Raw genomic sequence first — 22,577 nt, 5'->3', positions numbered from 1 at the left:
TGAATCTGCAGTCGGTACACGGTAAGAACACTAATTTCAAAATCTCGTTGTCATTACATGACAGTGTTATAGTGTGCGTGGCCTCAACTGAGTTGAAACTACCTATACAATACAATCAAGTACATTTTGCTACAAACTCAACACAGTTACCTACGTTCTCAATTCACAACATATTTTTAAGCAACACAATGGCAGGAATCATATCAACATAAAAAAATAGTATGGTTGCCAAAACAACGAAACAGCCAGTTAAAAGTAATTTAATTCTATAGAACAACCGCTAGTTATAAATGCAACAATCTGTTGTTCAACTTTATATCTGCATAGTATATTTTTATTAATAAGCTACGTTAAAAGCCGCTACTATAATACAACAGGTGGGTAAGTATATAAATATCACAATAATCAAATATAATGGCGTAATACACTCAAATAATTATAACAATGAAAATGAATCAACATTAGCATTAGCAAAAATAGTTAAAAATACGTCAACTTTTTGGCTACATTCATATCCATAAATATTTGACTACGTCTATGAAATATTTCTTATCAATTTTGTACATACCACATTCTTAGTAAGTGGTGCATTATAAGAATAGAAAACTATTTACTATTAAAATATATAAAATTCAAGTTTATTTCTGGTTGTATAGAACTAAGAACCAGGAGAATGTAATCATATAAAAAGGCAAGAAAAAGATGACGCCATGAGAGAGAGCACAGATAGAGAGCCATCTTGTGGCATAATTTGGAAACTTGAGCTTGCAATTGATAGTAAACTTCATGGCAAGCTTGGATCTTAAGTACTATTATTTATTCTGTGGCAATGGTAGTCGGTAACGCGCATGTAACATCCCCAGACATCATTGTCGGCACGCGGGTGATCAGTGATCACTTACCATCAGGCGGGCCGTATACTATAAGTAGTTTGCTACATAAACATTGATATTTCACTCCAAAACACAGGCTAGACTTTTGTACTGTGATCATATAGAGATCATGTGGTACAGATTGTGACTCGCTTCTCATAAATAATCACAGGTGGCGCTGTCGACCAAAAGTTACGTGTTAGAAACTATACTAGAATTCTGTTCGTCCTTCTTCTCAGAGTCATAATACTGGTTCAGATTGACCATAATAAGCAGTTCCGCTAAATGCCTCTGGTACCCGCACTCCATAAGTTTAGTTATGACCTTGTGCAAGTATTTGGCGAGTTTTTCGAACATGTGGAACAGTTCGACAAGTTGGGCGAAGCTGGTGTGGGTGAACGGACCTTCTTGTTCTTTTTGAAGCCACTTCCTGAAAAACAAAAGTCAAATAATGATTTTTGTAGTCGAAAGATGTATTCTAACGGAAAAATTTGAATGAAAGAAGGGTAAAATTCGAATTCGCTTAAGGAAACCGAATCAATGCAAACTGGTAAGCTTCGGTAGCTCAATTGGTAGAGCGATGGCCGGATACGGATCATTAAAGCTTATTTATTAATAATAGGCGTTATTAAAGGTTAAATCGGACATATCTGCGCGCCATCGTGAATGAAACGAAGTATTTGGATGTAGAGTGAAAATAATTTCTTTTTTTTTAACCGACTTCATTTTTATATTAATATTATAGGACATTTGTTACACAGATTAGATTTATTTATTGGACAAAAATAACACTAAATATTTTACAACCCATTATCCGCAACGCAGGCTTCGTCATGAGGTTACAGCCATAAATCAGCAACAGGCGTCGTCCTTACACACAAACAATAAAGCTATCCGCAACAGGCTTCGTCATTTACCCATATGTGGGTTATTGTAACAACAACATACGCGCAAACTAACTAGGACCCGCCCGAGTCGTACCGGGCCCAAAGGTTCCCATCACACTAGCAGCATTTCCACGCTGTATAGCCAATGAAATCCCCAATTACACAGATTGACTAAGTCCCACGGTAAGCTCAAGAAGGCTTGTGTTGCAGGTACTCAGACAACGATATATACATAGAAAACATCCATGACTCAGGAACAAATATCTGTGCTCATCACACAAATAAATGCCCTTACCGGGATTCGAACCCGGGACCGCGGCGCAGCAGGCAGGGTCACTAGTCACTACCGACTGCGCCAGACCGGTCGTCAATTTCATTCGTATTTTTACTGAAACATACGAACGTGTCATGCTATTTCAGCCAGTACCAGTACAAGACGCTCAGTGCGTCTGAACTAGCATGACAAATACGAACGTTTCCGTAAAAAATAAATTCTTTTCGCACCACATCTGGGTACGTAGCCGAATGGCACAAACGCTCACGAAACGAAACTCTCGTAGATATCTATCTATCTCTATCGCTCTTGCGTATTGGCGCGACAGAGCCAGACTACCTTTCGCGGCGTTTCGTTTTCGTTTCGCGTCGCAGAAATGCCATTCGGCTACGGCACCTGTATATATACTGCCCTACTAAGCCTGTTACGGTATCTCAACTCTATTTTTTTTAAACGAAACTATCAGCCAATAAGTAGACAGTAGTAGTAGTGAAGTATAAGTACCCTATCCTCCTAAGGCCCAAGGTCCTTCCTATAGTAATAATTAAGTTGGTCATTCGGACCCAGCTTCTTCAACGACTATACAGTCATAGCGTACCACGGTCCTACCAGTAGGACTTATTATAAAAGCCGACATTTTGATTTCAAATTTCGCGCCAATCTAAACTGACGTATACGATTTTCTAGAGGGGTGTTTAAGGTTGAATGTGAACACACTCATAAGCTTGAAACATTAAAACAAAGTGTCAAACTGACAAGTTACAGACGGTGACATGGGTATTCCGTGAAGGAGAGATTAGTAAATCCAATTTTATTCATGTAATCTTGAGTACTTTCTTACTAATTTGTAAATAATCTTCTTTTTTATTAGTTATTTTACGAAGTTAAGTAATAATTTCATTGATTTTGCTTATATTTTACGAAATACGGGATGAAAAATATTAAGTCCTATGAGTAGTACCTCGGGTTTATACAACTACATAATTTAATAATAATGTTTGTGGTGGTTGCAAAAACTGACACATATATTGCTTTTATTGATGTAGGATTATATGACAAAGAAACATAATTCGCTCTTAGAGAATCAGAAATAGAAACTGAAGATGAAAAAACAGACTTTTGCCACATAAAACTCATAGAAACAAATTTTGTACAAACCAGATCCCGGTATGCTTCCTCTAGTTCCTATGTCGATATTTCTCTGTCAGAACTAATTCAAAAGCCTATCCACGGCAGGACCCGATATTTCGCCTTGCAGCTTCTGCAGGTCGTCGTCGTGGAGCGCCTACAAGAGGACGATCTCACGCTCGCAGTGGAATAACATTCGTCGAAGAAGAGCGTAAAATCTTAATTTTTAAGTGATTGGTGCATTGTATTATTTTAATTAGACTATTATTTTATCTCATTCTTTCTATAAAACTAAAAAAGAAACAAATCTTAAATGAGTTTTTTAATTTCGTAATATAAATAACGTTTCTTTATAAGCCTATGGTCCTTCCTGTAGGACTTTTTTAATTAAAATCAAATTATCCTAAAAGGCATCGTAAACTGATAATAAATATGCCCCAAAGCTGTTGGTGGCATACAAGTACAATAACATTAAAAAAATGTGTTCCTAATGTTTGGGCCTGAACGAGTATAAAACAATAGTACTACTGGTAGGACCGTGGTTCGCAATGACTAGGGGCCGAATTTCGCCTTGGGCCTTAGGAGGCTATGGTATTTCCTTTGAGATGGAACTTTTTGGCTTATCATGGAGGGATAAGCACTCAAAATGTAGTAATTACACTTTAATACCATCCATACTATTAATATAAAAAATGGGAAGGTGTGTGTTGTTTTGTACGAATTTCACGGCAAAACGGAGCTACGAATTGACGTGATTTTTAAGAGATAGTTGAAGAGATGGAGAGTGACATAGGCTACTTATTGTCTCTTCCTAACCCCCCCCCCCCCCCCCCCCCTACTTTCCTAGAATGGGCTGAACTTTGTATGGAGCATTACACAATTTTCGAATATAACGTGAGTGTATCCGCGGGCAAGTAAAGAATACAATCAAAACTTACCCAGCCTTCAGCACTCGACTAAACTTCAATATAACCGTAAATATATCATTCAACAGCTTCATAACCGGCGTCGATCTATTATTCAACAGACATCTAAACAACACCTTCTTTATATACACGACGTGGCAGTCATACAAGTCGTCCAAAGTTCTAGCTTTCTTTAGATCGTTTTCGAACTCCGTCCAAGAGCTTAGAATGCAAGTTGTGACTATGTAGTTGTCTAATGCTCGAACGAAAGACGACATTATGTGCCTGTAGAGTTGAATGGAGATGTATTGAGGCGATCCGAGCAGTCTTCGGGATTGCTGTTTTGATACTTTGACTGCTAACTTCAATGCCTGTAAATAGAATTTTATTATAACACCTCGAAATGACATCAATATAATCCGAAAACTTTTTTTAAGATTCCGATTAGAGTTGTATATCTTGGAAAAGACTGTATTTATTTATTCGTCGCTTAGCACTCATAGTACAAGCTTTGCTTAGTTTGGGCACATCTCGGACACTGGTGATCAAATATATGAAAGAGGTGCGTTCCTAGCACACAGTCTAAGCTCATGTAGGTGAACGCGTACTATGCTTGTATGAGTGAAATATGACAGGTCGACTGTTCGCGTTTGTGACAGGCGGTAACTGTGAGGGGGCGGGTGGCACTTTCAGCGGGGAGCGGGAGTGGCCATACTGTACGATAGTACTCTTTATTATACTGTGGTTTGGGGCTAATTTGATCTGTGTAAGGTCTCCCCAATATTTATTTATTTATATTTATTTCCACCGTTCAAAAATATCCCGAGTCATTCAAATTCGGTCCAACGGTTAGTCAGTCAAATATCCTATTTAAAACTTCGACATTACATTACATACTGAGTTTGAAAAGCGACATCTGAAATCATAACCGAAAATCAAGAATATGATCCCCATCTTAATCAAACTGGGAGAATTTAGCGTAAGCTGTAGGCAAATGTATATTAAAAAAAATATAGGATATATCTGAACTGTTGTCAGTCATGTCAATGTTGTCACCGAATTTAGCGTTCGCAAAATTTATTGCATGACAATTTCTTAGACTGTGGTTGATGCAACTGGCCCTTAGGCCGATAGTCCACTATCATATGTTTATCATAGAAATATGATCATAGGCAATATACCGTCCTTTTTCTTCACGTTGGAGAAAAATCGAGGCATACAGACCTATGATCATATTTCTATGATAAACATATGATAGTGGACTATCGGCCTTAGACTTTACACCGCTTCCAGTATTAACAGTTTCACAACCAAGAACCCGCCTAATGGGCACTCGTAAACAGCTCAGATGCCGAGAATTCGCTGGGCGGGTTCTCGTCACACAAGCGGGTTATAAATTACGCCCGGTCTCTGACGTAGTGCGCCATTTTTTGGCTGGTAGCGAATGAGTTTATAGTTCTTTGGTAGTACATAGAGGAATAAGTAATGGAAGAGTGGTAACTCCATGACATCAGTAAATGCAGGTTATTTGTATAGGCATAGTTTAGTGACATCTAGCGACAATCACGCGTCAATCACGCGTCAAATAGCGTGAATTATCAGTACCACTACTCGATACTAGATGGCAACTGTGTCTCGTCTGCCAGAAATTTAATATTAGAACAGTTTACAACTTATATTACAAGGAATTGAAAACAGAATACTGATTAATACTATTGTAATATTAGCTAAAAATTGGTGAGCATAAGACTTTTCGTTCGTCGCGACATCTATTGACAAGTAGCAGTACTGATAATTTACGCTAGTTGACGCGTGATTGACGCGTGATTGTCGCTAGATGTGACTTAACTATGCCTATACAAATAACCCGCATTTACTGATGTATGGGGTTACAAGTCTTCCGTTACTTATTCCTCTATGGTAGCACATACCTGGAAATCTTCACCCAACGTCCAGAATATTCTCCTCATTTTAATCAAGAACTGGAACACCTTGGCGTACCGCAGTAAAGCGTCTTGCGACATTATTATATTCAGTGGCCACGACACTGCATATGTCAGCGATAGACATTGTAATACGTCGGGCGATGTGTGTTGGAAGCTTAGTGGAGATTCAGTTATTGTAAATGATAAGTTCTCGGAGAACTTGTGCACGTCTGTGAAGCATAAAAAATGTTGGTCAGTGAACACAGAAACCATGAGATTGTGTTCGACAGTCTAGCGGCTAGACTCAAGCCGTTGGTATGACGCACTTTATGAATGAAACTCGTTAATGTAGTATTTATAAAACCACCCAACTATAGTCCGAAGACTCCAAAGCTCCCAACTATGGTCCATTAATTGTAAATTTTTCGATCAGGTGTGCATTATACTATATTTTTTGCAGTTCTAAGGCTGGCTAATTATATAAATGGATGAAAATACTCTCGACTAAACCAAAAGGATCATTGGTAATGATACTTAACTTATTTTTGAACTTGTGGACCATAGTTGTAGTATTGGACTATAGTCACCGGTTTTTCGGTACTAAGTTTTAAAATTTCTAGCAACACTTCAACCTCAACTAGATTTAATTTGCCAGGTATTCAGAATAATACAGTACAATCTTGAAAACTAAAGTTAATTTGAAAATCTTACGTGTAATCGAAGACCCAAGTGCCTTATCCAGAATATTGTGTAGCGTCGAAAAATTAAGCAACTCTTGCGGATTCACAGTCTTTGTCAGCTTAGTGAACAGATTCCTGCAGATACTGCTCGAAAACTCCCCGTCCATAAGGAAAAAGTAGTCTTTTAGGCTTCTCAAATGCTCATACATGTCCAGATTAACTAGAAAATGGGTTAACATGGCATTGTTCACGACTTCTAACTGATACGTTAGAGGCAGCATTACAGACCGTTGCAAACAGGCAGTCAAAGTAGCTATATTATCGCAAGTTATTTCCTCTGTGTCCTCGACGAAATTAGAAGCAAAAATATTCGCGTAAGGCTTTTTCTTAGTCTCCTCAAAGGTAATCGCTGGATGTGTGTAACAAGAGTCCGACGCCTCGACAGACATTTTGTTATTGAAATAGTCTTTGTTGTACTTCTTCACGTCTCTAGTACCGAACGGATCGAAGTCGTCTAAATTGTACGTGCCTTCTAGTAAGTTGAAGATGCTACGTTTCGGTTTAAAACTATCTGTTACGCTGTAGTGAGGATTTATGACTGATGTATTAAAATCATCGTCGTTTTCTAATGTCGGTTCTTCGGATTCGGCGTCTTCGTCGACTAGAAGTGAGAAGTCGAACCCGTCGGCGCGTAAGAATTCCTTGTCGGAGGGAACTCTGGCTGAGTCTATGTTGCCGGTTTCGCTTCGCGGGGTGAAAACGTCGCTGGTCATTGCTCCTAGGGGTATGTCGGCGGTTGTAGGAGTTTCCAAGTCCAACTGAAACACAAAATAACGACAAAATTAAACATTGTACGAATTTTAAGAATCCATCGCGAAATTTTAAGGAGATTGTAAGTCAAAAATGTTAACATAAATACATCGTTACACATAGTCGTATATAACGTTTGGATCGATTTCTATCAAATCTAGAAGTCCCGCAAGAGGAAACTTGATTTCACGTAAAAAAAACAAATTATTTTATCGTTGAATAGCTAAAATGCCACAGCGGAACCGCCAGGCATTAAAACACACTTTCAAGTTTTGACGGCAAATAATGAGCTCAGTTGCTATCAACTTGATATTATGAACATTCTATAATGAAGTCTGAAAAGTTAAAAATAATACAAAACTCACCTGTGGAAATTCCCCAGGTGTGTTTACATTACTGGGAGTAGGTATAGTGTAAGTAGCCATTGAAATTTCGCTGTACGGCTTCAAGTTCAGAGTCAACCCCGCCCTCTCGCCTTTTTCACGTCTAGCACTCAGAGACGGAGCATCAAAATCTGAACCCAACATCTTATCCCTGTTCTGGACTGCTTCTTCTTGGGCCTTATTAGCAGGTTCATTTCTCTTTATAATTTCCGTTGGTAAGTTATATTCAACTCCTAATACTTTCTGCTTGTTTATTAGCGCTTGCTTTTGAGCATCTGTCCTCGGTTCTGCTACAACTTGTTTTACTTCGTTCGGATTTAAATCAAATTCCGCGCCAAGGACTTTTAATTTATTCCGCTTGGCTTCAGCGAATAGTGTGTTGATATTATTTTCTTCATCAAGCGTATTTTGTACGGGAGCTTTTAATCTATTGTTTTCTTGGTCAGTCTGTCCGAATTCATTTAACATTACTTTTTGCTTGTTCTTTAACGCTTCTTCCCTCATCTTAAGATATTGTTCGTTATCGTGAACGTTATCTAGATTAGCGCCAATAACTTCGCTTGACTTTTTAGTTGTTAAACCATCAGTGACTACATTACCTTGAGCGTCAAGCGGTTTCTTATTATCACATTCTTTATCGTCAGATGACCGCAGACTAAATATGTTCTTAGCTGCATTACATATAGCACTGAACACGTCTGAAGAAGACATAGATTTGGCTTTGTTAGCATCAAACTCCTGATTTTCTGTTAGATCTGTCATCACTATTGACGATGTTGATTCTGTCATTGGTGTAGACATTTTTTCAAGAGCTGATTCCTGTTTGTCAGTATCGTCCAGAGTTGGCGTACATTCATTAAATACATCATCACCAACTGAAATGGATTCTGTGGATTGTTTATCTTTACAGCTTTGTTCACATGCATCACCAGATCCATCAACAGATGCTTTCTCGGTTATCTCATTATCGGTCTTATCCTTCTGCTGGTGTTCTAGTTCTAATTTTTCTCTTTTGAGATTTCGTTCTTCGGTGGAGAGAAGTTGCATTCTACTCTGGTCGAGCTGCAACCGTTTTATTTTCCATTCTGTGTGAATTTTACTCTTTTCAACTTGCAGGTTCAACTTAGAGTAATATTCCATTATTTTGTTTCTGAAATTACAGAATAATTTAGTTTGAATGCAGAGAAGCGCATTTTGACACTCGATACAAGATTGTAATATAAAAATTCGTTTACATTTACTTTATCAGTAGAATAAGAACGAAATATTTAACAATTTATCAAGTTGAGTAACTTGATAAATTGTTAAATATTTCGCTATACGAGTATTATAAAAAAAAAATCTTTATTATACTGTGGTGTTACTGTACCTTTCGTCATCCCTTAATTTAGCATCGACGTGATCAGTCGCCTTCTCCAGTTGCGTCTCGGCCCGGAACCTGTTTCTCTCTCGCTCCCTCGCCTTCGTCTTGGCTTCCTTCGCTTCGGCCATTGCTGCCTCGAGCACGCGCAGGGAATGTTGTTTCTCGGCCGCTATGAGTTGTGCTAGGCGTTTGCGTTCAGCTAGAAATAAGATATAATATGAGACTCATGAAGATATGTTTTGCACATCTGTAATGACACTAATAACGTAGTTCTTTGTACTATTAAGAAAGGTCGCTCTCCATACGGGATCTGGGAAGTAACTATAACATTTTTTTTGTATTTGTATTGATATTGCCAAATGTGATACCTGAGTTGACCTGCTTTATAAAATGATGGCATCCAAAGGTAGATATTTCCTATCTATGGGATATTCAATTCACCCCCTTATTCATAAACGTTCCCCAAAGTAATCAAGCCGATAAAGTTCGTTTGTCCCTTTCCGATGTATTGGTGTGATAGAAAGGGACAAACGAACTTTATGGGCTTGACAACTTATGAATAAGGGGGTCAGTCTTTACGAGTATTTACAAATAAAATAAATAAAAATTTAGCCCCAAATAGACGCGATTGGAGACTAGAATTACGATTTAAATTAATAAAGTCTAACTTACCAAATGAAAGAAAGCAAAAAGCTTTCTTGGAGAAGAATTTTATATGTTCTCCGTCACATGATGAAGAACCTTATGACATTGACATGGAGAAATATAGATACTTACTTCGAAAGAGACTCTTTAGCACAGTCTAAGAATCAGGTGAGTATTTTTAGTGTTACTAACCTTTCGGAGTGTTCTATCAATTCCTTAAAAAACTGTGCTTTATTGAATCGCTTCTTGAAAAAAACAGCTTAAAGACCTTGAAGAATTTCAGAAACAAACTGCAAAAATTAGTCATAATTTCGGTAGACACTCACCGACAATCTTCTCGAGCGTCTCGGCCTGCTTGAGCGCGGACATCTCGGTGGCGGCTTTCCTCTCGGCCTCCTTCTTGAGCAGGAGCTGCGGGAAGGTGACGGGCTCGCCGCTCACGAACAGGCAGCGCGTGCGGTACACGTCCAGCAGCTGTTGCTGCCGCGAGAGGGCGGGGAAGGTCGCGCAGCATTTTATGGAGGGGTGGTCGGATGATATGAGCAAGACTAGGGGGTCCTAGAAAGACAAGAAATAGAAGAAATAGAAGAAACAATCCCATTTAATTACTTAAATGCGAAGCATCTCAGCGAATCAACTTTTTGACCGACTCAAATCTGTCCGCAGACTGCCGGTGAGTAAGGCTACCAGAGCTCAACGAGGGTGCGGTGTGCTGGTGACGGAAGGACCTACGGAACTAACTTGGTCCGTCTATTGTCCTTTGAGTCGTCGGAAACCCGAACCCTCCTTGGAACTTGTACACTCCTTTTTGCTGTGTTAAGTGTACTTAACACAGCAAGAGGGAGTGTACAAATTTCTAATGGTATAGCAACGCGCATGTGACTCTTCTTGAGTTGCCGGCGTCCATAGGTTACGGTGACCGCTTTCCATCTGGCGGACCGTACACTTACTTGCCACCGACGTAGTATTAAAAACGGATTAACGGATTTTGAACCTTCTTGGGAAGTAAACTGATTGATGGGTATTGAAGGGCTGTAACCGTACGCGTCAGTTGATATCTTATTCCATGGCGCTCAAAGAATTGATGATCCAAAACAATCAAGCATTGGCTTCTTTGCAAACTTTGGAACTCTAAATTCAAATACCCTTTTTACAAGCTTTTATTCAACTTGCCTTGTTAATATGTGAGTTTGGGTCAAAACGTAGAAGCTAAATTTGACCCACTTCTCGGTTTCCGATCGACTGAAATTTTGCACACATATGTAAATCACGTGACAATGCAATATTATGGTATCATGGAGCTGATCTGATGATGGAGCAGAAAGGTGGCCATAGGAACTCTGTTATGAAACGTCGTATCCCCATCGATTAAGGGTTTTTTTTAGAAAGCGGTAGATGACTGTTGCAAGAAAGGTATAGTCGGCGTGTCGGCGATAAAAGCTTGTGCCAAAAATGATTTTTTTGCAAAAAAACGTATTTGAGACCGTAATTTTACACCCCTAAAACCGTTTTTAAAAGTGAGTGTTTGATTTAGACTAGATTTAGTTACTTACGTTTGGATTGCACAGTTTAAGCAGCCTCAGCGACTTCCCACAAAGCAGTATCAGCTTAGCCAGAACCCTCAAAAACTCCGGTACTGCAACGCTCTGCGTTATATGGAAGCCCTTATCCCAGTACCGCTTAGAACGACTGTTCGCGTATTGAGAGTCCTTCTTTATGAAGAATTCGTTGTACCAGTCGTCTAGCTCGCCTTCGAATATGAATCGCTCGATGAATCTAAAAGTCATAACAGATTTTAAAAACAAAATATATAATACGTCGCGACAGAAGCGCTGGTGGCCTAGCGGTAGGAGCGTGTGACTTTTAATCCGAAGGTCGCGGGTTCCAACCCCGGCTCTTACCAATGAGTTTTTCGGAACTTATGTGCGAAATGTCATTTGATATTTGCCATTCGCTTTTCTATGAAGGAAAACATCGTGAGGAAACCGGACTAATTCCAATAAGGCCTAATTATCCTTTGGGTTGGAAGGTCTGGCAGTCGCTTTCGTAAAAACTAGTGGCTACGCCAAATCTTGGGATTAGTTGACACAGCGGACGCGGCAAATGCCGGGATAACGCAAGGAGGATAATTAGATAACTTACCTAAAGTATACCCGGCACACAGAAAACAGAGCGCTAAACATCGTGGCAGCCGTTTTCGTGTGAGTGACGAGAGATATCTCGTTGAAGAGATACGACATCAGTTCGGCGCCGTTTGGGATCGTTGTTTTGGAGTCTAAAACAAGAGGAAGCATGTACCCACAGTAAAGAATAACATTTTAAACCATAATTTCAAACAGAGATCGGATACAGGTATTTTTTTCGGAACGGTTCCATACGTTGACCCTAAACCGTTATTTTAGCGTTGCTGGTTTCATTAACCGGTATTTTTTTTTCGTTCAGTGAACAAACGTTTATGAGTGAGAACCGTTCCGAAGAACAGAATTAAATGATCCGTTCTTTAAAGAACGGTTCGCGGGAACGAAATTGAAATGGTTTTTCGATTCCAAGAATTTAAACGAGCCCGGTGCGTCGGCGTCTACAAAGAGAAACGCTCGCTATCTACGAAGACAGGCGACTCAGAACAAGACGTAATATTGGCCTTAAGGACGTTAAAATTCTGTTCTTTTCGAATACTGGCAACTGAAATAATTGTGTTCGTTCATTTAAACGTTACTATAATACACCGTTCTTTCAGGGAACGAAATAAGAACCGTAACCAAAATTATTTTGTTCGCACTGAACGCAATTTATAACGATTTAAGAACAATATCAAATGGTATTTACGAACAGGTTCCGATCCCCGATTTCAAAATCTAAATTTTATAAATTGTTACTGTTCATTAACCCCCGACGTCAAAACGACGGGGTGTTATACGTTTGACGTGTCTGTCTGTTTGTCTGTCTGTCTGTGTCGTGTGTGTGTCTGTCTGTGTGTGTCCCGAACGGATGAACCGATTTAGATTTAGTTTTTTTTTTGTTTGAAAGCTGAGTTAGTCGGGAGTGTTCTTAGCCATGTTTCAAGAAAATCGGTCCACTATGTCGCGGTCGGGAGTTTTTTCATTTTTTTTTTTTTGTGATAAGGTTATTTTATAGATACGAGTAAAAGTCATAGTATCTCGTATTTCAGCGTGAATTATCTGGTAAACAACTATATGTGGACTTGTGTAGGTATTCCCTGTACATTTTTCATGGATGGCTGTACCTACATACCGTGATTGATCATCTTATAAATCGAAGCCACAGTTTCTATCTCATATTTCAGCGGTTCCATATGGTGAAGTATCTGTAGTAGTGTGGGTAAACACTGCTGTGTGTTCCCCGTGCATTCTTCGTAGATCGCTGTTGCTGTCAGACGGAAGTTTAATAAGTATCTTCGTACGATTTCTCGCGCAGCCTGAAAATATTGGAAACATTTTATATTGATATATCATTATGTATGTTAATACATATCTGTACAAATAGGTCAAAATAATAAACTGTCACCGTTCATATCCAAAATACGAATAATAAAAAGAAAACAAATTGGAAGTTACTAAGTTACGAGTTACTAATATGGGGAGTTTGATAACGTACTAGTATGATATGAAAATGCAGAAGCAAAACAATATTTCAACATTTTGTAACCATGAAATAAATTATAATTATATATATTAATTTTGGCCTTGGTCTAACGACCGGTTTTTTTTTTAATGACTTCAACCGAAATGCAATTTGATACGAACCTCGTACACAAGTCCTTTGCTCCTAAAATGATCTTCCACAGAATGATTGAACGCAAACTGGTACAAACGTTTATAGTAAGTACCGATGAGGAGCAAGTCCTTTACATAGCCTTTAAGGTGCGCTACTGATATTCCTTCTAAAGCCAAGTTTTCCTTTATGTTGAAACAGTTGAAGTCTTGGCTGAATGGGAAGGAGGTTGTTTCTACGCCAACTGGAAAAAAAAGTGTTTGAAGCATTAAAAAAAAACGTTTTTGTGTGGGAGTTTTTTTGAGTTTGTCTTTAGTCCCATGCACGCAATGTCTCATACTTTAATAACAATACAAATTCCAGTCATTTTAAACTGTGAGAGCGTTTTAGCTGACTACAAATGAAGGAAGCCCCTTCCTCGTCTAAAACAACCTCTTTAGACGGAATCGATGGAGATTGGAGGAACATTGTCTGTTCGAAGGGTTCCAGTGACCACGATCGTCAGTAATGAGCTAATGCGGGACCGATTCAGAGAAAGGGAAATGATTAGAGGCACTTCAATTTTAATTTAGGAAATGAGTTAGATGCAATTTAATTACGTAAATTTGTAATCAGGTGGAAACCCATAAATTTTCCATCTGTTGGGTCCGATTTTTATATTCTTAATTCACCAACGCAGCGGCAGCTGACGTTCACAAGGCTTTATCTTAGGTATTTTATTTCGCGCGCATTTATACTTACTGATGAGGTACATGACATGTCTGATGAACTGTCGCTCCAACACAATGTCTAGATCGCACAGTCGCCCGCTGTACTCCCGCCGCCACAGACCGACTTCTCTCGTCGAAGTCGCTATGAGCCTTCTTTCGTTCACTGGTGGCATTTTTGCTGAAATTATGCAATTTATTGTCAACAAGCCATAAGCGGAATGGCGATCAAATATATGAAAGAAGCGCGTACCCACGCACACAGTCTTAAGCTTTGTAGGCGAACGCGTACCACACTGAGAGATAAGACAACCAGTTTTTCATGTTCGTTCAACAAGTTTTTTGCTTAAAATAGCGCCTACGTGCTCTTTGGTTCAAACAACAAGTTAGATTTTGTAAAGTTTAACTAGTACATTCTACAAGTTACTTGTTATTTGAATCAACAAGTCGATTTTATAAAAGTAATATGACACTATTGAAATAGATATCATACATGAAAGAAAAAACGACAAGGCCCACTGGTGGTCGAGCCGGGTGGAGTTTTTTCATTCGTGTATGATATCTATTTTTTGACAAGTTTTTATGATATTTATTTTTAGACAAGTTTGATCTTGTTGTTTGTACAAATTCGACTTGTATCATCAATATTATGATTTATTCCGTTTACTAAAATGCTTTTGTTTCAAACGGATAAACCCGCAACAAGTCGAACTTGTTAAATTCACAATGCAATTAGTGCATGTTTGTATCAGTGGGATAAGACAGGTCGACTGGTCGCGTTCTTGACAGGCGGTAACTGAATTCAGCCCAGGTCCCAGGGGTCACGTGGTCAACCGACGGGCCTGTGTCAGTATCCACTTAATAATAAGTTGCATGATAATTTGCGATGCCCTGATTTGTTATAAGAGCCAACCTGAGCAATAATATAAGTTTGCAATCCTGAATCGAATCAAACAAGTACAGTAATATATATTTGATGAATATAAAAAAAGTTAATGTAATTGTACTGTGGCCGGTCAACACTTAACTGAATATGTTTATTTCCTCAACACTTAACACTTACGCAAAAAAGAACCCTGCCTGGTAGGCACTCGTAAACTTTGACCAGATACCGGAATACCCGCTAGGCGGGTTCTTCTCGTCATACAAGCGGGAGGTTATATAATTACGACAGGTTTCTCACGTAGTGCGCCATTTCTTGTGTGGTAGTGAATGTGTTAAGTTTTCAACAAATGATTTGCACTTACAAACAATTTCCCATATGTCCTCGGGTATATCTTTGTCTATCCTGCTGGCCACTTCCCAAATGTTGTCACTGAGGACATTTTGGGGCTCCAAAATATCTAGTTGCTGGCTGCTGTCTGGCAAAGATATCTGCAACATGGTACACACAGCCACTATCAGAATCTGAGCAGCCGGGTCGTGCAAAAATATCTGTACGCCTTGACAATAGATGCGGGTTCAGATATTTGTGACCACCTTGACTGCTCCGATATATCTGATGGCGACACATACACAATTTATGTTCTTTTTGCACAACAACTATAGATAGGAACACTTACTCGAAATTACACAACCATGTGTTAATGGTAGGGTAGCGAATAGAAAAAAAAAAACAAAAAAAACCGAGCATCACTGTTTTTTTTTCTAAATATGGTTCTTTTTTTTCAGATATACAAATAATACGACAATAATGGTTTTTCGTGATTTATAACGTTTCAATGACAATAACGTACATTTTAACTCGATAAACATTCAGTTTCCAAAGTTTATTGGGGAATCCCCAATGCGGCGTGGAGCGTGGAGAGTTGGTGGTGTTGCCAACGATAAATAGCGATAACTTCTAACCTACAGATTTTGTAAATGTTTGTTTTATAAAACCAGAAATTAAAGTTATTAAATTAAATTCATTGAGTAGTTAAAATAAAGTCCAAATAACCATATAAAAGTATTAACTGCTTTGCAAATTTTGAGCTTCCGTACTTTAGAAAAAAAAACATACTCCAGAAAAAAAAACTGTTTTTTATCACGGTTTTCTTTTCAAGCCAGATAAAACCGTTTTTTTGCAACCCTATTTAGTAGTGAGGTAGAAATGGTGTAATACATTGGAAACATTGTCAAACTTCTGTTTTGTATGTTTCTTAATTTTAGTACAATAACTTTCCTCATGTGTAGTCAACATTGGAAAATTCGCCGTGTGTAAATTGGCAGGAAGTAAAAGCCATACTCTATTATTCCTTCTGTGACATTAAATGTGTAAAAAAGTTCACACAGATCACCCTTCCCAAAGTAATTTACTCTTTCCATACTATTATATCACGGAAATATCGCCGAAAATCGGGAGAGCACATGTGATTGCGTACTAGACAAATCCAGACTCGTTTTGTTGAAGTACCCTCATATTTAAATACACTACACATACTTGTATGTTTATTTTAGAAAGAATTTTTTTTTTCTAAATTGTTTTGTGTGTCGTTGGCGTACGTGTCGCCACTAAACTTAGATGTATTTAGGTCCTCACAGAAAACCAGCGCTGCGGGTTGCCGCGACATCACGCTGAGTGAGGATCCTATTTAGCGTTCATTGTATGTTTTGTTTGCATGCCTTCTTTTTGTGTTTGTGACGTTAAATAAATACATTCTATTCAATTTTTTTCAATATCTGAAAATGTTATACATACCTTGACAGTTTGGCTGTCAGAGCTTTTAGGTATTTGTAAATCTCTCTGGCCTGTAAGTCGTGGAAAGTTGCATATGTTGCCAGAATCGTATGGTGAGAAGTCCATAGATGTCATAGATGGAATGGATATGGGATTGACAAACTTCTTGGTTTCACTACTTGTTTGTGTAGTTGAACGGCCAAGTAAAACTAAAAAAGAAAGATTATATTAAATTAGTCAGCTAACATAATACAAATATTTTGGTTGTGAGAATTACTTTTTTTTTCTGTGTAAGAATGTCCTATAATATTTATTTATTTATTTTATTGTATCTTTGGCAGGACAATACACTCATCAATGGTGCATTAAGAAAATGTAAAGTGCATAAGTTCTATGTACATAGAACTTTTGCACACACTTTTGCAGCTGATAGTACAGTCAGTCATAAGAGCGCCCGAGGTACTCAAAAATATCTGAACACGCCTCTATTGCCTAGGCGTTAGAGGCGTGTTCAGATATTTTTGAGTACCTCGGGCGCTCTTATATATCTGATGGCGACTGTACTTCTTATTATTTTTCTTTACATGCTGTTACTTTCTGCTGGGGTGTAGGGCTCAAATCATATTTCATTGACTCCAGTCTTGAGCAGCTTGGGTAACCTCCTCCCAAGTCCTACCCCATTCCTAAATACCCTGAGCTCTTGATTGTTGCACAGACTGACGCCAAAGTCTAAATATAGACGAAGACAAAGTGCTAAAAATATGTTGTACGATCTAGCTATTGTACAGCATAGGTATAGCATACACTGTAGCAATGTCTTTACGCAAATATGCGCACTCGCGCGACCCAGATTATTTATTCAACACGTGTAATTGCATTAAGTACCAAAATCAGTGCATTAAAGACTATGGTTAACAACAAACTATGTGAATTATTTATGGGTTCCTGGGATTCTGACAGTACCGTCAAATGGCGCGTACATATGTATTTTACAAAAAGCAATATACTGGCTGATTCCTGATAATGTACCCAACTGCATGTCTAATTTAACGGAAAAAAAACGGTGTACATGCCTTCATTATAAAACTTACATGATGAAGAGCCATAATTCTCCACAGTGTATTCTTCAGATTTCTGCTGATACAGCACATTTCCTTGACTTTTTAAAGCAAAAGGCAGCACAAACACATGAGACGGGTAGTAATGGTACGGCTCCGGAGACCCAAAGGATTCTCGTGGTGGTTTGGGAAGCATGTCATCAAAAGTCCCGAATGTGAAGGGGTTCTGAAACATTACAAGACTATTAAATAATATTGTGGGGGTTTCATAATTTGGACTACTTCGCCAAATGCAGTAAGGTCCAATTAAATTGTACCTACATTAAATTGTACACAAAAATTTTGTACATTAAATAAATAAATATTATAGGACATTCTTACACAGATTGACTGAGGCCCACGGTAAGCTCAAGAAGGCTTGTGTTGTGGGTACTCAGGCAATGATATATATAATATATAAATACTTATATACATAGAAAACATCCATGACTCAGGAACAAATATCAGTGCTCATCACACAAATAAATGCCCTTACCGGGATTCGAACCCGGGACCGTGGCGCAGCAGGCAGGGTCACTACCGACTGCGCCAGACCGGCCGCCAAACATTGTTACCATTTTGCCTTTTTTAGTTATTATGCACTATCCAGAATGATTTCAAAGTCAGTTATCCAGTATAGGCTTTGTTCTTCCAAACTGTAGTTGCACTACTACTATTACTACTAATTTTCCTGATGAATAACATTATTTTTTTTAAAGTCAGTAATACTTAACTGGAAAAATTATGCTAAAATACATAAAGTACAATATATTTATGATTCATTAACTTCAGTGAAAAACAGGTCAAATGGTAATTATTTTACAATAATTAGTATGCACACCTTATATATTTCCTGGGAATATTCTACATTCACAGAATTCTTTAAACAAAGAAGGCATTTTAACACCCTCATTATATTTTCCTGCGAATCTCCAAAATCAGTATTCCTCAGTTTACTTATAACACTCTTCAATTCCACCGCTCTTTTATGCTCTGCAATATTCTTCACGTTTTGCTTACTAATAAAATAATATGACCACAATTGAGCCACAGGTTCAACCTTCGTGTCAGGCACCTTTTTACTGCTTTTCCCCAGAATAATTCCATATGAATGGGACCTCATCAGAGCTACCAAATGCTTCTCAGATATCTTGCTGTGATCACCATACTTAGATGCTGTTTTAGCGCATAGTTCTGTAAGGAGCTGGTAGACTCCATCGTCTCTTCGTTCAACCGATGAAGCCATGTTCGAACAAACGGGTGTTTGAGAAATATTTAAACTACGAGACGCGATAACGGTTCAATGATGTTTGTAACTTGTAAACATTATGCGGCATATTAGATAAATAAAAGCATTTGGACTATAATAATGTTCAAACAAACAGCGACCAATCCATAAAATGAGACACAACAATAGTCCGACAGTTCTGACAGTGACACCCATTTGACAACCGACTATGGACTTATGGAGATTAGAAATATAAGGAGCGAAAGCTTTAAGTATCAGAAGTGCACATATAAAAAAAAAGATAGGTGGCGCTGCAATCGCAGGTGCATAAGGGTTTGACAATCTCTTTGCCTTCTCGGTAGTGACCCCGCCTACGGAGCAAGAGGTCCCGGAAGGATTTGAACCTGATGAGACCTTTTTTATTTTTTTCTACTAATATTTTTCTTGAATTATTGTATTTTTTTTAGTGTCCAAAAATATTTTGTTATGTTACAACTTTTCGAAATTTCATTCGCAAGACTTATGTCATTACCGAAGAATCCTAAGATGGGACAAACAATGTAAAAGGGCTTAGGTTAACATTTGTATGAATAAAACAATAAAATTAAACAAATAAAATACACAAAAAGAAAATTAATGTATATAAAAAAAAAACAAAAAGCAAAAAGATCGCTGTCAGAATCGAACCCTAGAACATCTGCGTACGAAGCCAGCGCACCACCACGGGACTACGTCTTGACTTGCTCAGTCTGACGAAATCTGCCTAGAGAAAAGAACGTCTAATGTCATCTCATATCGCTGATCATTGAACGACACATGCGCTCCAAGCGGAGAGATTTGTAACTGCAATTACAAGGCCTAAGCCGGTCATTTTTGCGACTGTTCTACTTCGACAGACTTTCCTCCTTATCTCTAGTCTCCCTGCAACCGACTACTTGAAACATGCTTCAAACACATTTTTAAACGCAGAAAAGGTTTTTGGTATCGTTTATTAAATTTCTTTTATTTCCTTATATACACTTCAATTGACTGCCAAAAGCATAATATGTATGTGTAAAAAAATGCACTTCCGTACTATATGTAAATCGGTTAATTTAATGATAGAATCAAAGAGCATTGAATCACTACGTTTTATAGAAGGAAATCGGTTCAGTTCTTTAATGTTTTTAACAGCAGCTGGAACAGCAAAGCAATGCGTTCGGATACCTTTTACCTTTTTTTCGTTTTTTTTAAATTCTAATATAACGTTGCTCATCGTATGAACGTTTACGATAGAAACTCGTGAAAAAATGTATATATATTATTTGTGTATAAAACATTGACTTGTTTCTATTTGGAATTAATTTGTACTTTGTATTCAATGCCATAGAATAATATTGATAGAAATATGTTCTAGTTTCGGAACAAGTCCCAATTGTGAGATGACATTATTGACAGATAACAAATAAGAGACTGCTTCAGTGACTTCAAGTCTTCAGCATAACCTACAAATTATAAAGAATTAAGATTATTGCATTATTAAGGATTACTCATTGTGACGAAAGGAAATCGAATATAATTTGTCACAAATTTTAATTAATATGAATCAAGCTGAGGTCGCTAAGTTAGTTTCTAAGTTAAGAATAAAAATACCAGCTCAACCCCGGAAGCTGAGAAACTCACAGGGTCCTGAAGGTAGATTAAATAAATTACGTAAAACGGTGACTGGTTTAATAAAACATGAACGTATCGAGTTAAATTACAACAGAGCAGATGAAGCCAGACAGTACGCAGAGAGGGTAAGTACTCTATATCTTTTTTATTTACCTACTCTGCTGAATATACAGTGTAATTTTTGAATCAAACTAATTCTAACTTTATGCTTTTCAGCTCATTTCGGACGCTATCAGATATGGCGATTGCCATAAACCGACTATGGAAATTGCGGACTACTGGCTTCTAGAGAAAGAATTGGTGCATAAACTTTTCAAAGTTCTGGTACCAAGATATGAAAATTTTGATAAGTCTTATACCAGGATGCACAAGGCGCCACGGGCTATGAATGTGAGGAATCAGGACAAAGCTGTTTTAGAGCTACGAGGAAATCCATACCCTAGTTTGATTAACAAACATGGCAACAACAGGCAACTGATACAGAATATACTGCTTGATGCAGCTAAATATGATTACCGTCAGTCAAAATACTTGGAAATGGCAGAAAAGATAGGCAAAAGTGACGAGCAGGGTGCAAATACTAAAGTTGAGTCAGCACAAGAAATTGGCAATAAAAATTAAGAGTATTTTGTTGTATATAGTTATTGTGTAGCATTTGAATATTATATAAGATTTGTCTGTATTATCATTTTCTTTTTTCCTTCATAGAATACTAACTAGATGCAGTGGATAGTTGATATATACATAGATGATCTTTAATACTGTTTTCTTGCTATCTACATATAATATCTATGTACCCAATTACCCATGTATATATAGTCGTGTGCAGAGTTATTTTTATTTACTATATAGGTTCTGCACGGTTAGCACATGATTGCCTCGACAGTCGACAAGCGACAAAACACCGCGACATAGAGCTCTCACGCGAACCGATAGCACATGATTTGGGCGATAAACCTCTCTCTCGCGGACAAATGTCAAAGCGAAAAATCGTTGTCGCTTGAGAGTTCCACGCGGGATACTCTCGCCAGTCGCAGCATAAGTGTACTTTGGGCGACAAAATATCCCGCGCATCAACTTCAAAACGAGAGAAACTGTCTTCGAGACATGAAGCTAGCGAGACGCTCTCGAGAAACACTTTTTAGGTGATTACGAGCAATTTTCTTCCAAAAAATACCTAAGTTCCTTGTTTTCTCATTAATTACGAAAGAAACAGATTTCTTTGATACATATTATGAATATAGCGAATTTTTATAGTTTCAGAATGCTATTTTTTATTCCATTGAACGAAAAAATAGGCAAAGAAAAGTTCAACGCAAACGGTTCGAAATTCCAGCATTTGTATAAAACATGATGGAGGACCACGACGAGAGACCATGACATAGACGACGCTGCGGCCCTCGTGAGCCCGGCTAACGAACGTCGTTGGTTCAACTATAGAATCCTTTCACTTGCTCGTTTTTCAATTCCACACTCGGCGTTAAAGTACAACTTTGCCCCCTTGTATAACAAATAACTATTTCTCTTCATTTATTTTGTCATTGATTTCAAACAAAAAAATAGAGTCTAAAATAAAAAACCGGCCAAGAGCGTGTCGGGCCACGCTCAGTGTAGGGTTACGTAGTTTTC

General features: G+C 38.1%; 2 protein-coding genes across 2 annotated transcripts; one reads left to right on the top strand and one right to left on the bottom strand.

The window, feature by feature from the left end:
- Positions 1 to 111: 111 nt before the first annotated feature.
- LOC125235180 (gamma-tubulin complex component 6) lies at positions 112 to 19,468 on the bottom strand. The gene is made up of 16 exons (XM_048141642.1): positions 18,909 to 19,468; positions 18,062 to 18,254; positions 16,992 to 17,179; positions 15,559 to 15,685; positions 14,346 to 14,492; positions 13,637 to 13,848; positions 13,125 to 13,308; positions 12,015 to 12,147; positions 11,426 to 11,648; positions 10,199 to 10,430; positions 9,234 to 9,426; positions 7,847 to 9,014; positions 6,703 to 7,489; positions 5,998 to 6,221; positions 4,100 to 4,437; positions 112 to 1,302 (listed from the first exon to the last, which is right to left on the bottom strand). The coding sequence occupies exons 1-16, from the start codon at positions 19,311 to 19,313 to the stop codon at positions 1,065 to 1,067; spliced, it is 4,992 nt and encodes a 1,663-aa protein (XP_047997599.1). The 5' UTR covers positions 19,314 to 19,468; the 3' UTR covers positions 112 to 1,064.
- A 1,283-nt stretch (positions 19,469 to 20,751) lies between these two features.
- Positions 20,752 to 21,630, top strand: LOC125235398 (39S ribosomal protein L17, mitochondrial). The gene is made up of 2 exons (XM_048141947.1): positions 20,752 to 21,073; positions 21,165 to 21,630. Exons 1-2 carry the CDS (start codon positions 20,876 to 20,878, stop codon positions 21,567 to 21,569), a joined length of 603 nt encoding a protein of 200 aa, XP_047997904.1. The 5' UTR covers positions 20,752 to 20,875; the 3' UTR covers positions 21,570 to 21,630.
- Positions 21,631 to 22,577: the final 947 nt, after the last annotated feature.

The sequence above is a fragment of the Leguminivora glycinivorella genome, chromosome 17 (genome assembly GCF_023078275.1).
Source record: "Leguminivora glycinivorella isolate SPB_JAAS2020 chromosome 17, LegGlyc_1.1, whole genome shotgun sequence".
NCBI classification, from domain to species: Eukaryota; Metazoa; Arthropoda; class Insecta; order Lepidoptera; family Tortricidae; genus Leguminivora; species Leguminivora glycinivorella.
This window is presented reverse-complemented; position numbering and strand designations above follow the sequence as displayed.